The 16,712-nt window shown below is 41.2% G+C and overlaps 2 protein-coding genes and 1 pseudogene across 2 annotated transcripts in view; 2 read left to right on the top strand and 1 right to left on the bottom strand.

Moving 5' to 3' along the window:
• Positions 1-207: 207 nt before the first annotated feature.
• Positions 208-6,895, bottom strand: LOC132856113 (pre-mRNA-splicing factor SLU7). The gene is made up of 15 exons (XM_060885550.1): positions 6,781-6,895; positions 5,520-5,751; positions 5,212-5,365; positions 5,047-5,127; positions 4,581-4,745; positions 4,426-4,491; positions 3,716-3,847; positions 2,643-2,740; positions 2,466-2,533; positions 2,126-2,265; positions 1,865-2,026; positions 1,678-1,782; positions 1,491-1,553; positions 1,141-1,251; positions 208-543 (listed from the first exon to the last, which is right to left on the bottom strand). The coding sequence occupies exons 2-15, from the start codon at positions 5,672-5,674 to the stop codon at positions 364-366; spliced, it is 1,680 nt and encodes a 559-aa protein (XP_060741533.1). The 5' UTR covers positions 5,675-5,751; positions 6,781-6,895; the 3' UTR covers positions 208-363.
• LOC132856327 (pre-mRNA-splicing factor SLU7-like) lies at positions 5,673-15,578 on the top strand (annotated as a pseudogene).
• A 209-nt stretch (positions 15,579-15,787) lies between these two features.
• c1qtnf2 (C1q and TNF related 2) overlaps positions 15,788-16,712 on the top strand; it is a 3,110-nt gene continuing 2,185 nt past the window's right edge. Inside the window, exons 1-2 of the mRNA XM_060885584.1 lie at positions 15,788-16,002; positions 16,207-16,469. Of these exons, the coding sequence (XP_060741567.1) occupies positions 15,968-16,002; positions 16,207-16,469 (298 nt within the window). The 5' untranslated portion in view covers positions 15,788-15,967. The remainder of the gene's footprint in view (positions 16,003-16,206; positions 16,470-16,712) is intronic.

Genomic DNA, 16,712 nt, shown 5'->3' with positions numbered 1-16,712 from the left:
AAAAAAAAAGAAATGGCAGGAAATTGCTGCAGGAAAAAAATCGACTTCAAGCTCGTAACTATGGTAACAATGCTTTGTATCGCTGTACTCCGTCGTTCAGTGTTTTATTTCTCACATCAGCTGTAGTACCCGTCGCGTCTAATACTCTGAACGAACGCCGGATCAGAACCGGTTTTATTTCCTCTCAGAATAAAACATTACTCAGAATTGTTTGATTCAAATCTTTATATTGGTGCAAAAACAATCAAAGGATAGAACACAGATGAGCGATACGTCACGCTATCATGGTGTGTTTTGCTAACAGAAACAGAAAATATGTAACAAGGGAAGAAAGGGAAGGAAAATGTCCAGGAACATTCCGGATCACTGATTAAGGAAGGATGCCATGGGGTCGTCGGGTCTGGGACGCTTCATTCGGAAGGCCTCCATCTCCTCCTCTGTGGGTTCGCGGACCTCCTTCAGGCTGTTGTACGGTCTCTTCCTCTCATCCAGCTGCATCATCTCAGCCACCTGCTTCAGTCGCTGCTCCTCTGCGCTCAGCGCCTGACAAACGAGAACAACGTTCAGCACTTAACTTAAAGGTGGGGTCTCTGTTGCTTGAAAGCCAATGTTGACATTTGAAATCACCAAAACAAACACGCCCCTAACCCAAATGGGTCCCACCCCTGATAGCTCCGCCCCACACATACACCAAACAAATATAACCCAAGTTACAAGTACTGTGTGTTGTACCGTGAAAGGTTTAGCTCCGTTTCACACAGAAGACCTTCAGTTCTCTCCAGCGCTGGAAAGCTGATCCTATATTAACACGTCCTACTTCTTACCTTATCGTAAGCCTTTCTTCTCTTTCTTTCTTTGTTTTTATCCTCCATGTCAACGTTAAAACCGCTTTCTGCTGATGTCACACATGTGCACTGAACACTCTCTCCGCCCATATTGACAAGACACGCCCCTTTCTGCTCATTGGTTACACGTTAGTTTTGTTTTTGTTTTGTTTGGCGGCCCGACTGTTTTCTGAAGCATTTCTCAAACAACGGAGACCCCACCTTTAATACACATGCTTTAAACAAACCTATTTACTAAAGATTTTGACTCGTGTACAATTACAGCATGTACAAATTAAACTAGTAAAATCTTCACCTTTTTCAGCTTCTCTTTCTTTTTGGCTTCGTCTTCCTCGTCGCTGCTGTCTTCGTTTTTCTTCTTGTGCTTCTTCTTTTTCTTCTTGTCCTTCATTTTTTCTTGGTGCATCTAGAAAGACGTTAAACGAAACACGAGACGTGAGACTTTTGAACAATAGATCAAAGCTCCGAACTTGATTTACACAAGCGTGCTTTCTATTCGCCAGATTTCCCTCGTTGAATGAAAATATTCTTAGCTGATATAAAATACGAAGCAGCTCCTGAGATACGTATGTGGTATTAGTTCAGTTTAATTTGATTTGTTTACAAAGTTAAATTAATATTTATCCTTAATGAGCGAGTCAGTACCTCTAAAAGAGTCTTTGGCGCCCCCTCGTGTTCCTCTTCTTCGAACGGGACACATGACGTGTTCTGCAATGTAAAACACAGTTAACTCTTCGGTGGCATCGTCGGTCCACATAAGTGTAAAGGAGACAGAAAGGAGACGGTTCTCTTACTCTTTAGCTTTGCCTTAGGTGTAAAAGTCATAACTTACTGTGGTTTTCTTGCCGGCGTCTCCGGTGCAGTAGCTCTGTTTGACCAGCGAGTGGCAGCACTTAAAACCCCAGCTGCCGTCTTTCCAATACGAGCCCCAGATACACTGCAAAATACAAGAATCTAGTCAAATCTTCCACATCGCATACGGCGCGCGTTATATCCTGATGGCCGTCAGCCGTACTCACGCTGTGGTTATTAATAAGGACGTCCTCTTCGTATTTAGAGCGTGCGATGGCTTTCTCCTGGCCTTTGATGACCGCTCCGTGTCGAGAGTACTCCACGTAATCCTCGGTCTGAGCGAGCAGCAGCTCTTGTGGAGGAGCGTCGAGATGTTCCTCACCTCCGTACTGCAGACAGGATACAGGAAACAAGAATCAGAACTCCTACTCTGACACTGTAGGAACAAAAGGAAGAACGAAGGAACGGCGCATAGCGTCTGGCTGTACCTTATCCAGGATGCTCTCTTTCTGTTGATCTTTGAAGTCTTTCTTTTTGACTCTGAAGGATTGATGGAGCAGCTCCAGCTTGGTCGGGTCTGCCTGTAGGTGGACCTCCGTTCCCTTCTCATACGCCTCCCACGCAAAGACTGAGCGGTGAACACATGAAGCACGTACGTTTAAAGGGAGCAGAAATGATCAGAATGATGTCACGCTTTTTTACTATTACGTCATTACCGCAAAGAGAAAAAAACTCTTTAATGTGATTGATTTATTTACACTATCTGTCTCAGGTAGATCTTTAGATCTTTTTCGTGATCGGCCGCACCAGTGTAGGTTAATTACTTACGCTGCGTCTGCGCCATGCTGATCGTATCTCCGCTGTAACGTGCGAAGTTGTCTCCGGCGTATCCCACCCTACAGAAACAACAAGAACGTTATCATCAGATCTAAATTATAGATCATTAATCTCTATACAGATCGATCGCCTTCACTGAGATTAATTAAAGCACTTCCACAAACGTACTCTTCTGGATTCTTGCCGGTGTTGGAGTACGGGTTTTCTCTCATGGCTCGCGTCTTCGGGTCGTAGTAAGCTGAGTTCGGGTCCAGGTTTCTAAGGTACTGTTATATTTATTAAAAAAAAAAAAAGAAAAGAAATGAAATATTATACAATGTTGACATTTAAAATCACCAAAACAAACACGCCCCTAACCTAAATGGGTGTCACCCCTGTATTGATAGCTCCGCCCCACACATACATACGTAACCCAGGCAACTATTATGGCGGAAACTGTTGGGGCAGCTGGCCGAGGGGATATTTTTATAAATAAATGAACACAATGAGTAATACTATGGTAATACAAATGTGTTTTTGTAGTACTGTGTGTTGTACCGTGAAAGGTTTAGCTCCGTTTCACGTGGAAGACGACGTTCATGTCATGTTCATGCCGCTATGTCAATGTTTCAATCGCTTTCGGTTAATGTCAGACATGCCACTGAACACTCTCTCCACCGCATATTGACAAGACACGCCCCTTTATGCTAATATCACACATGCGCCCTGAACACTCTCTCTGCCGCATATTGACAAGACACGCCCCTTTCTGCTCATTGGCTACACGTTTGTTTTGTTTGTCGGCCCGACTCAGCTTTCTGAAGCATTTTTCAAACATCGTGCACCGCACCTTTAAATATAAAAAATAATAAATGACATATTTTCCTAAATACATGCATGAGATTATGTATGAACTGAGGAATAAATAACGTTAATATACTAAAGGAGGCAAAAAGCACAAGATGATGGAAATACAGTTTGTTTCAGATGCTGATGTTTAAGTTTACATCAAACTAAATAGAAGAATATTATATATTATAAGTAATGATTCTTATAACTGTGGAGAATTCAGAGACACATCAAACAGATATATTTCCTTATGTGTAATATATAAATAACCAAATGTTCTTCATGGGACGTCACGTAAACAGACGTGTGGAGTCTCGCTGGTGATAATCCTGTCAGTTGAATCGTTAGGGTTACTCAGAGCACTAAACTGTCTAAAGTACAAGATCTTAAACAAACACACAAGCTGATGTTACCTTAGCAGTGTCCTCTCTGATCCTCAGGTTCCTCACTGTGATGCGTCTCTTAGAGTCGAAGTTCTGCCCGGGCATGTCGATATCGTCTGCGTATTTGTCCTCGTCCTCGTCTTCACTGTTGTGCTCTCGCTCCTGGGGGAGAAAAAGAAAGGCAAGAGTTTTATTCTAGAGGAAAAATATACACACACACATGCGCACACACACACACACTAAAGTTTTCAGTTTATTTGTAGAGAATTTCAGTAACATCCTCAGTTTGCCTTCCTTCTGACACCCGACGTTCTTTTGTCTCTATATAAATACGACATTTCGGTCTACAGTGCAAGAAAAATGAACAAGTAGAAATTCCGTTATTTATAAATCAGACTTTTGTCCTGAAAGTAAACGTTTCAGAGGGAGACGACATCTGTGTCTGCTCATGATCCCTTACAGCAGGGTTGATATTAAGCGGGTGGTAAAAAAAAAATAAAAAATAGAGGTAGCGGTGATTATGATGGAGTGTCTGCTATTGGAATTAATATCAAAGTGATTTGAGTTTTTTTGTTTACATCATTTAATCTGCACGTATTTAGAGGACGGGGTTGTGTAGGCAGAAGTACACTCGAAGCAGACAACAGATCACATTTAAATAAAAATTAGGATAAAGGGACTCCCTTTAGTACTGAACAAATGTCTACAATAAATCTCTATTGCGAACAAAAAGTACGTACTCCGTGGTCCAGTTTCCCGGTAGCCAGTTCCTCCTGTAACCTCTGGGCTTTTAGAGTGCGCTTTGCCTGTGACACAGAAAATACAACAACTTAATGACTATTTATTATATATATATATATTTTTTTTTTTTGTGCTGCCATACACTGAACATTACCAGGTCGACTTTGGCGTACTCCTCCACAATGCGCATGTGTTCCTCTGGGTCGTAACCGTTCCAGCGGTCTCGCTTCCCGTCATAATCCATACTGAGCTGTATCTGTTGGTGCTCATCCGGGGCAAAGCCCGTACCTGAGAACTTCGCTCCGACCTTTCTGGGCCGCTGAGAGAGAGCGAGGGACAGAGAGAGAGAGAGAGAGAGAGAGAGAGAGAGAGAAAGAGAGAGAGAGAGAGAGAGACAGAGACAGAGAGAACAAGAAGAGAAGAGATTTTAAAATTAAAATTATTGAAATTTTAATTAAAAAATAAGTGCACAGACAGCTGAGAGTATGAAACGAACAATGTGGGTAAAGGCTGAAGTTATTACGACTCACTTTTTTTAACCCTTTTATTTAAAGCGAATGATTCATTTGATTTGTCTTTAATTTATGGGTTAATGTATATAAAAGTATCACCCAAGTTACCTCAAGACAGTCCTTCTTCTTGTGTGTCAAGGCCCCACAGTTCTCACATGCCCCTTTCCTGAACTTTGTGCTGACAGTTTGCTGTAATGAAACGTTTAATTTTTAGTATTAAATCTTCCTTAGATAAAATAATGGATTTAAAGGTGGTGTCAGTAAGCTGCTTACCTCCTGTACGCCTCTCTTATACCACTCTCCTATAGACGAAAACTCCAGCTGTTTCTCCTCCTGAGGTCTCTGGTGCTTGAGCGTGGGTCTTTTTGAAGGGTCGATGTACCACGGCACAGAGGAAATATACTGGGGAATGTGGGGATTGATGTCCCTAAAGGAAAAAAGAAATAAATAACACAGTGGCATGAAGAAGAAGTAAAAGCTTTGAAAACTAGATGATGATAACCAGCAGTGTGTCCACAGTGTGTGTGTGTGTGTGTGTGAGTGATCGTAAGAGCTTGTTATTCCACCGCTCTTATACGCACTTTCCCTCCTCATCGACCTCAGCAGGAGCATTTCCCAGCTTTCTCTGTTCCTCCAGCTCCTTCTTCTTCCTCCAGTCTTCCCGGGTCATTTTTTTGGGTTCTTCGAGGTCTATGACCCCTTCCTGACCCGTGCTAGTCTCAGCTTCTTGTGGCATGACGTTCCAGGGCCTGGAGAAGCCACAAAACAGGATTCAAGAATTCCAACTGCCCGAAAGATGACGGACTCCAAAACCTGTAAAAAAAGAGAGAGAGAGAAACAAGTAATCGTTAATGTTTTCTGTGACGAGACGTTTAAACACCATTTACAGAAAGAGTCTCCTGTAACATTGCTTTGTAACAATCAATGTTTTTCTTTGTACGGATGTCTTCATTACGTCTGTCTTTAAAGCAACTCGGACGTGAGTGACAACGGGGACTACAACAGGGGACTACAACAGGGGACTACAACAGGGGACTACAACAAGGGACTACAACAGGGGACTACAACAGGGGACTACAACAGGGGACTACAACAGGGGACTACAACAGGGGACTACAACAGGGGACTACAACAAGGGACTACAACAGGGGACTACAACAGGGGACTACAACAGGGGACTACAACAGGGGACGACAACAGGGGACGACAACAGGGGACGACAACAGGGGACGACAACTGGGGACTACAACAGGGGACTACAACACGGGACTACAACAAGGGACTACAACAGGGGACTACAACAGGGGACTACAACAGGGGACTACAACACGGGACTACAACACGGGACTACAACAAGGGACGACAACAGGGGACGACAACAGGGGACTACAACAGGGGACTACAACAGGGGACTACAACAGGGGACTACAACAGGGGACTACAACAGGGGACTACAACAGGGGACTACAACAGGGGACTACAACAGGGGACTACAACAGGGCTTGTGGATATTACACAGCATTAAATGTAAGACGAAACGGATAAAAATATCTGATTATTACATTTCAAAACTTAAACACTGACAAACTGCTACAGTGAAATAAACAAACACCGTGACGAGGTGTTAAAGGAAATAAACTCTGGCGCTGATTACATTCCTCATTAGTAATAGATTTTATTCCATATATAAAATCTTTATTTTGTAATGTAGCTACTGTTAGCTAACTGTTTAGCTAACTTTAGCTAACTAGCTAACAGTGGCAACATTACAAGAGCGAGTCTTTTATTTATACTGAAGAATAAACGTCAGTCTTCGGAATTGTTCCTTAGCCAAATATTTACCTTTAAACGCGATGATTGGAGAAATTAAAAGGCTGTTTTTTACAAATACACGATTTTATACTGCAGCTAACTTCCAGCTAGCTAGTTGTTTACAAGCGTGTCGCAACAGAAACCGGAACCGGATGTACGCGTTACAAAATAAAAGTAGGGACAGCTTTGTGAAAAGCGTTAAAACAACAACAACAACAACAACAACAACAATAATAATAATAATAATAATAATAATAATAATAATAATAATAATAATAATAATAATAATAATGAAGTTGTATATAATAATGAAGACCATTTAATACCTTACTTAATACTTTTGTAATACTTAATGAAATAAGTATTAGAAATTATTTTTTCTAAATAGAGTGAAAACTTAAACGATGAAAAAGTCATTAAAAGTACGAAGATTAATACACATTAATAGGTTTTCAGTACTCAGGTAGATCGTAAAATAATTTTAGCAAGTGAATTTATATATAATGTAAAATGCCACCATACCACCACAGAGAGGTTCATTAAAATATCAGAATCAGAATCAGAATCAGGTTTATTGGCCAAGTGTGTTGATGTTGACACACACAAGGAATTTGGTTCCAGCTGTTTGTGACTCTCAGAAGTACAGATATAAATAACACTATATTATACTATACAAGACAACACAGACTGTACAAGACTATACAGACTATACAAGACAACAAAGACTGTACAAGACAACACAGACTGTACAAGACAACACAGACTGTACAAGACAATACAGACATATATAACATTATACTATACAAGACAACACAGACTGTACAAGACAATACAGACTATACAAGACAACACAGACTGTACAAGACAACACAGACTGTACAAGACAATACAGACTGTACAAGACAACACAGACTATACAAGACAACACAGACTGTACAAGACAACACAGACTGTACAAGACAACACAGACTGTACAAGACAATACAGACTATACAAGACAACACAGACTGTACAAGACAACACAGACTGTACAAGACAATACAGACTGTACAAGACAACACAGACTGTACAAGACAACACAGACTGTACAAGACAATACAGACTGTACAAGACAATACAGACTATACAAGACAATACAGACAATGTGATACAATATAGACTATACAAGACAACAAAGACTATACAAGACAACAGAGACTGTACAAGACAACAAAGACTATACAAGACAACAAAGACTGTACAAGACAATACAGACATATAACATTATACTATACAAGACAACACAGACTGTACAAGACAATACAGACAATGTGATACAATATAGACAGTACGAGTACTAAATATGAATACAGAATATATAACTGGCCAGTTATGTACATAAAGTGTGAGAAGTGCATAGTAGTGCAAATAACAATATTGTGCAATATTAAGGTTTTGTACAATATACAGCAGCAGTAGTGTGTGTAACGTATATAATGCAGTACTTATAGATATGAAGCAGGGAATATAATTATGGTGAGTTGTTAATCAGGGTGATTGTCTGAGGAAAGAAACTGTTCCTGTGTCTGGCAGTTTTAGTAAGCAAAGTTCTGTAGCAGCTGAGAGAAGGGAGGAGCAGAAAGAGGTTGTGTCCAGGGTGTGATGGGTCAGTAGTGATGTTTCCTTCCCGGGTTCTGGTTCTTGTATGGTAAAAGTCCTGGGGAGTGGGTAGGGGAGCACCAATTATTTTTTCTGCTGTTTTTACTCTGCGTTGCAGTCTGTTCCTGTCCTGTTAAGTTGCTGTTCCAAACCAGATGGTGATGGATGTGCACAGGACAGATTCAATCTGATCTCTCTGTAGTTTGTGATGTCTTGCAGGCCTTTCCACTGATGCAGGATTGCTACATTCTACATGTATGCTATAAACACAGTATTATAGCTCTTGAGCAGGGGCGGTTCTAGGATTTCATCTTTAGGGGGTTTTTAGCCCTCAGTGAGAATTTAAAACAAGAAGAGTTTTATATTATATATTATATATTATATGATTACATATTAAGCCAAAGGTTATGGTATTATTTAAAATGGAAAAAGTGGACACCAAAATTTTATGCATGATGTAATGATGCCAGTCTTGAATCAAAACAGTAGGTGTGCATTCTCTACAAACAGTGTGTCCAATGAATGCAGTCATTAATAATAAATAATCACAAGACAAAGAACAAATCAATAAATGTTATTTTTATTTAGTATTGAATGGATTGTTTGCATTAATATTTTGTTTGTGCTACAACTCTGGTAATAAGAATAGTGAAATTTCATTGGTATTGGTATAACTGATTTTTTTTTAATGTCAACACAGTACTGTATATATACTACAGCCACACACAAATCTCTGTACATTAAGTTCATTACTATAGCAGAAACATGCAGTAGTATTACAAATTCAACTTCAACTAAGCCTTAGCACATCATCCACACATGTGAGAAGAAACAAGACAACCAGAAGACAACCCAGGAAGAAGAAGGAGCTGGAGGAACAGAGAAAGCTGGGAAATGCTCCTGCTGAGGTCGATGAGGAGGGAAAGTGCGTATATGAGCGGCGGAATAACAAGCTCTTACGATCACTCACACACACACACACACACACACACACACTGTGGACAGTCTGCTGGTTATCATAATCTAGTTTTCAAAGCTTTTACTTCTTCTTCATGCCACTGTGTTATTTATTTCTTTTTTCCTTTAGGGACATCAATCCCCACATTCCCCAGTATATTTCCTCTGTGCCGTGGTACATCGACCCTTCAAAAAGACCCACGCTCAAGCACCAGAGACCTCAGGAGGAGAAACAGCTGGAGTTTTCGTCTATAGGAGAGTGGTATAAGAGAAGCGTACAGGAGGTAAGCAGCTTACTGACACCACCTTTAAATCCATGATTTTATCTAAGGAAGATTTAATACTAAAAATTAAACGTTTCATTACAGCAATCCGTCAGCACAAAGTACAGGAAAGGGGCGTGTGAGAACTGTGGGGCCTTGACACACAAGAAGAAGGACTGTCTTGAGGTAACTTGGGTGATACTTTTATATACATTAACCCATAAATTAAAGACAAATCAAATGAATCATTCGCTTTAGATAAAAGGGTTAAAAAAAGTGAGTCGTAATAACTTCATCCTTTACCCACAGTGTTCGTTTCATACTCTCAGCTGTCTGTGCACTTCACCTTTTATGGAGTTTTATGGGCGTTACCATATGCAAATGAGCTTTATCAGGAACACACGCTCAACATACACACACAAATACAAAGAAAAGCAGCTTTTGTATTATTTTAGTGCAAAGATTGATGAATAAGGTCCAGTGTTGTGATGCGGTATGACTTATTATTATGTTAATTATGTTATTATTACACACACACACACACACACACGCACACACACACTGCCCCAGTCCATGGAAACGCATCTGTTTTAACATTTCTTTTCCTCTTCTTGTTCTCTCTCTCTTTCTCTCTCCCTCTCTCTTTCGGTCTGTCTTTCTCTCTCTCTTTCTTTCTCTCTCTATCTTTCTTTCTCTATCTTTCTTTCTCTCTCTGTCTCTCTCTCTCTCAGCGGCCCAGAAAGGTCAGAGTGAAGTTCTCAGGTACGGGCTTTGCCCCGGATGAGGTGGTACTGTTCAGACCTGGTAATGTTCAGTGTATGGCAGCACAAAAAAAAAAAAAAAAAAATATATATATATATATATATATATATATATATATATATATATATATATATTTTTTTTTTTTTTTTATTTTTTTTGTGCTGCCACAATTTGTTTGTTAATTTGTTGTACAGAAAACAAAATTTGTTAATTTGTTGTACAGAAAATACAACAAATTAATTACTATTTATTATATATATATATAATAAATAGTAATTAATTTGTTGTATTTTCTGTGTCACAGGCAAAGCGCACTCTAAAAGCCCAGAGGTTACAGGAGGAACTGGCTACCGGGAAACTGGACCACGGAGTACGTACTTTTTGTTCGCAATAGAGATTTATTGTAGACATTTGTTCAGTACTAAAGGGAGTCCCTTTATCCTAATTTTTATTTAAATGTGATCTGTTGTCTGCTTCGAGTGTACTTCTGCCTACACAACCCCGTCCTCTAAATACGTGCAGATTAAATGATATAAACAAAAATAACCTCAAATCACTTTGAAATGTGATGATCATGTAATATAAATTCATGAATAATTAAATCCCGAGTGCTGTAGAGATTTTAAAACGGCATCATCATCGTATCACTGATGGGGTTTCTGTGTTACGACATGTGACTTTAATCACTAATAAAGTTTCAATTCATGACAAAATGCTTTTTTAACATTTTTTTATTAACAAACTGAGAATAATAACTGAAAATATCTACAAATAATCTGAAAACTTTAGTGTGTGTGTGTGTGTGTGTGTGTGTGTGCATGTGTGTGTGTATATTAACAAACTGAGTATGTTACAGAAAATATCTACAAATCTGAAAACTTTAGTGTGTGTGTGTGTGTGTGTGTGTGTGTGTGTGCATGTGTATGTTTCCGCGGTGCTCCTGGATGGGCCCAATCATGTGGAGATCTTCGACATCATTAGTATCATTTTTGGGGATGACTGCGAGTCTCCAATTCTTTCCAGCAGCCCGGCCTCTGCCTCTTTTCTGAAAAAGGACGTGGAAGAACAAATAACTGTAAAAGATATCAATGATTCCTCAGATTCTTTCCATACAGCTAATGGTTCGGAGAATCTGAGTGATGGTAGTGACACGTTTGAGGACTCAAACGACAGAAAAGATTTATTTTTACCTGAGACTGTGGAATCAAACACACCAGCAAGAGATTTCATTCATTCATTCATTTTCTACTGCTTATCCGAACTACCTCGGGTCACGGGGAGCCTGTGCCTATCTCAGGCGTCATCGGGCATCAAGGCAGGATACACCCTGGACGGAGTGCCAACCCATCACAGGGCACACACACACACACTCATTCACTCACGCAATCACACACTACGGACAATTTTTCCAGAGATGCCAATCAACCTACCATGCATGTCTTTGGACCGGGGAGGAAACCGGAGTACCCGGAAGAAACCCCCGAGGCACGGGGAGAACATGCAAACTCCACACACACAAAGTGGAGGCGGGAATCGAACCCCCAACCCTGGAGGTGTGAGGCGAACGTGCTAACCACTAAGCCACCGTGCCCCCTGATAAAGTTTCAAATGCTTTTTTTTTTAAAAAATTGTTATTAACAAACTGAGGATGTTACTGAAAATCTCTACAAATAAACTGAAAACTTTAGTGTGTGTGTGTGTGTGTGTGCGCATGTGTGTGGGTATATTTTTCCTCTAGAATAAAACTCTTGCCTTTCTTTTTCTCCCCCAGGAGCGAGAGCACAACAGTGAAGACGAGGACGAGGACAAATACGCAGACGATATCGACATGCCCGGGCAGAACTTCGACTCTAAGAGACGCATCACAGTGAGGAACCTGAGGATCAGAGAGGACACTGCTAAGGTAACATCAGCTTGTGTGTTTGTTTAAGATCTTGTACTTTAGACAGTTTAGTGCTCTGAGTAACCCTAACGATTCAACTGACAGGATTATCACCAGCGAGACTCCACACGTCTGTTTACGTGACGTCCCATGAAGAACGTTTGGTTATTTATATATTACACATAAGGAAATATATCTGTTTGATGTGTCACTGAATTCTCCACAGTTATAAGAATCATTACTATTACTTATATAATATTCTTCTACTTAGTTTGATGTAAACTTAAACATCAGCATCTGAAACAAACTGTATTTCCATCATCTTGTGCTTTTTGCCTCCTTTAGTATATTAATGTTATTTATTCCTCAGTTCATACATAATCTCATGCATGTATTTAGGAAAATATGTCATTTATTATTTTTTATATTTAAAGGTGCGGTGCACGATGTTTTTAAAAATGCTTCAGAAAGCTGAGTCGGGCCGACAAACAAAACAAACGTGTAGCCAATGAGCAGAAAGGGGCGTGTCTTGTCAATATGCGGAAGAGAGAGTGTTCAGGGCACATGTCTGACATTAGCATAAAGAGGCGTGTCTTGTCAATATGCGGCAGAGAGAGTGTTCAGTGAGCATGTCTGACATTAGCATAAAGGGGCGTGCCTTGTCAACATGCTGCGGAGTGTTCAGTGAGCATGTCTGACATTAGCATAAAGGGACGTGTCTTGTCAATATGCTTCAGAGAGAGTGTTCAGTGAGCATGTCTGACATTAGCATAAAGGGGCATGTCTTGTCAATATGCTTCAGAGAGAGTGTTCAGTGAGCATGTCTGACATTAGCATAAAGGGACGTGTCTTGTCAATATGCTTCAGAGAGAGTGTTCAGTGTGCATGTCTGACATTAGCATAAAGGGACGTGTCTTGTCAATATGCTGCAGAGAGAGTGTTCAGTGTGCATGTCTAACATTAGCATAAAGGGACGTGTCTTGTCAATATGCTGCAGAGAGAGTGTTCAGTGTGCATGTCTAACATTAGCTGAAAGCGACTGAAACATTGACATGGTGGATTCCCGCCGTTATCTCTGCCTCGGGTTCTAGGTGTTGAACGACGTCTTCTAAGATATCATTCTTATCTCTTATCTTTACGAATATCGCAGCAAATCTGTATGTGGTTAGAGACAGATAGTGTAAATAAATCAATCACATTAAAGAGTTTGTTTCTCTTTGCGGTAATGACGTAATAGTAAAAAAGCGTGACATCATTCCGATCATTTCTGCTCCCTTTAAACGTACGTGCTTCATGTGTTCACCGCTCAGTCTTTGCGTGGGAGGCGTACGAGAAGGGAACGGAGGTCCACCTGCAGGCAGACCCGACCAAGCTGGAGCTGCTCCATCAGTCCTTCAGAGTCAAAAAGAAAGACTTCAAAGATCAACAGAAAGAGAGCATCCTGGATAAGGTACAGCCAGACGCTACGCGCCGTTCATTCGTTCTTCCTTTTGTTCCTACGGTGTCAGAGTAGGAGTTCTGATTCTTGTTTCCTGTATCCTGTCTGCAGTACGGAGGTGAGGAACATCTCGACGCTCCTCCACAAGAGCTGCTGCTCGCTCAGACCGAGGATTACGTGGAGTACTCTCGACACGGAGCGGTCATCAAAGGCCAGGAGAAAGCCATCGCACGCTCTAAATACGAAGAGGACGTCCTTATTAATAACCACAGCGTGAGTACGGCTGACGGCCATCAGGATATAACGCGCGCCGTATGCGATGTGGAAGATTTGACTAGATTCTTGTATTTTGCAGTGTATCTGGGGCTCGTATTGGAAAGACGGCAGCTGGGGTTTTAAGTGCTGCCACTCGCTGGTCAAACAGAGCTACTGCACCGGAGACGCCGGCAAGAAAACCACAGTAAGTTATGACTTTTACACCTAAGGCGAAGCTAAAGAGTAAGAGAACCGTCTCCTTTCTGTCTCCTTTACACTTATGTGGACCGACGATGCCACCGAAGAGTTAACTGTGTTTTACATTGCAGAACACGTCATGCGTCCCGTTCGAAGAAGAGGAACAGGAGGAGGCGCCAAAGACTCTTTTAGAGGTACTGACTCGCTCATTAAGGATAAATATTAATTTAACTTTGTAAACAAATAAAATTAAACTGAACTAATACCACATACGTATCTCAGGAGCTGCTTCGTATTTTATATCAGATAAGAATATTTTCATTCAACGAGGGAAATCTGGCGAATAGAAAGCACGCTTGTGTAAATGAAGTTCGGAGCTTTGATCTATTGTTCAAAAGTCTCACGTCTCGTGTTTCGTTTAACGTCTTTCTAGATGCAAAAAAAGAAGAAGAAGCACAAGAAGAAAAACGAAGACAGCAGCGACGAGGAAGACGAAGCCAAAAAGAAAGAGACGCTGAAAAAGGTGAAGATTTTACTAGTTTAAGTTGTACGTGCTGTAATTGTACACGAGTCAAAATCTTTAGTAAATAGGTTTGTTTAAAGTGTGTATATTAAAGGTGGGGTCTCCGTTGTTTGAGAAATGCTTCCAAAAACAGTCGGGCCGCCAAACAAAACAAAAACAAAACTAACGTGTAGCCAATGAGCAGAAAGGGGCGTGTCTTGTCAATATGGGCGGAGAGAGTGTTCAGTGCGACTATGTGTGAGATTAGCAGAAAGCGGTTTTAACGTTGACACGGAGGATAAAAACAAAGAAAGAAAGAGAAGAAAGGCTTACGATAAGGTAAGAAGTAGGACGTGTTAATATAGGATCAGCTTTCCAGCGCTGGAGAGAACTGAAGGTCTTCTGCGTGAAACGGAGCTAAACCTTTCACGGTACAACACACAGTACTACAAAAACACATTTGTATTACCATAGTATTACTCATTGTGTTCATTTATTGATAAAAATACCCCCTCGGTCATCTGCCCCAGCAGGTTCTGCCATAATAGTTGCCTGGGCTATACTTGGGTTATAATTGTCTGGTGTATGTGTGGGCGGAGCTATCAATAAAGGGGTGGGACCCATTTGCGTTAGGGGCAGGTTTGTTTTGATGATTTCAAATGTCAACATTGGCTTTCAAACAACGGAGACCCCACCTTTAAGTTAAGTGCTGAACGTTGTTCTTGTGTGTCAGGCGCTGAGCGCAGAGGAGCAGCGACTGAAGCAGGTGGCTGAGATGATGCAGCTGGATGAGAGGAAGAGACCGTACAACAGCCTGATGGAGGTCCGCGAACCCACCGAGGAGGAGATGGAGGCCTTCCGAAGCGTCCCAGACCCGACGACCCCATGGCGTCCTTCCTTAATCAGTGATCCGGAACGTTCCTGGACATTTTCCTTCCCTTTCTTCCTTTGTTACATATTTTCTGTTTAAACTAAAATATTTATCCGTATAACATGTTAGAACTGAAGAGCTGCTGTTATTAAAAATGATTAAAAATCAACACCTTCCAACCAATCAGAATGACGAGTTGTTGCGTTAATATTTTCAAGCGTTTAGTCCTGTGTATAACCTCTCACCCTAAGCACGGCTACACGTCTGATCTCCAGCTGACGTTCTTCTGAAAGTCCCCTCCTCCATATGCAGTGTGTTACATCATGTCCAAAGCATCTGGAGCGAGTATGTCAAAACAGGGCGGATACTCGTGCGGAGGAGACGCAGGATATCGGCTACAGAGCTTTGTTTTTGAGCGTTATTCACATACGCACAAACTTGCAGAGGGCAGATGGGGTCTGGTGTCGCACGTGAGCGAGACCTGCGGTGAGTTCTTCTGCAAATGCATGTCATGGGCTGTTTAGTGCAATACCGTATCTGCACCAGTGTGACGTACAAGACAAAAAATTTACGGACCATGATACATATTATATTATCGATTATCGAAATTCTATAACGCCTGATCGACACCTGATGTGCTTGAAGCCAGGAGACTGAAACGCAACTGTAAACTTGTGTGATGTTTTGCAGTCACAGCTGCGTGGTGCATCCGCTCTGGCTGGCAACCTGCCTGCTCTCTCTCTCCCTTGTCCTTACTGTGAAACCTGCTGTGAAGAAAGAACACAACTTCACCATTCACTCGTCTCAGCTGGTATGCAGTTTGCCCGGGCCTCCAGGAGCACCGGGCAGTCCGGGGCCTGCGGGGCCCAGCGGGGGGGCAGGACGAATGGGTTCACCAGGCTCTGACGGACAGGACGGCAAGGACGGGGACAAGGGGGATAATGGCGAGAAAGGTGACACCTCACGGTCCATTTCAATTAATAATAATGTATGTTTACTTACAGTAGTGATGATATAATGATTATCACCTAATGAGATTTATTTTTACTTCAGAATATCTTTCGTCTTTCTTTGTGGCTAAACATCTGTGTCCAGAATGCAAAGAGCAACATGATGAACACAACGGATGAAATATATGTATATATAATGTAATGTAATATTGAAAAAAACTGGATAACACACTTAGACAAGCTTAT

The sequence above is a fragment of the Tachysurus vachellii genome, chromosome 13 (genome assembly GCF_030014155.1).
Source record: "Tachysurus vachellii isolate PV-2020 chromosome 13, HZAU_Pvac_v1, whole genome shotgun sequence".
Taxonomy (NCBI): domain Eukaryota; kingdom Metazoa; phylum Chordata; class Actinopteri; order Siluriformes; family Bagridae; genus Tachysurus; species Tachysurus vachellii.
The sequence above is the reverse complement of the archived record's forward strand: the minus strand, read 5'-3'. Positions and strand labels throughout refer to the sequence as shown.

What these genes read in the sequence shown, in the direction of transcription:
- LOC132856113 (XM_060885550.1), bottom strand. Translation starts at nt 5,674, where the DNA reads ATGCCACAAGAAGCTGAGACTAGCACGGGTCAGGAAGGGGTCATAGAC. An exon ending in CCGGGAAACTGGACCACGGA is followed by an intron (nt 3,848 to 4,425) that starts GTACGTACTTTT and finishes TTTCTCCCCCAG; the next exon opens with GAGCGAGAGCACAACAGTGA. An exon ending in AAGAGAGCATCCTGGATAAG is followed by an intron (nt 2,027 to 2,125) that starts GTACAGCCAGAC and finishes TCCTGTCTGCAG; the next exon opens with TACGGAGGTGAGGAACATCT.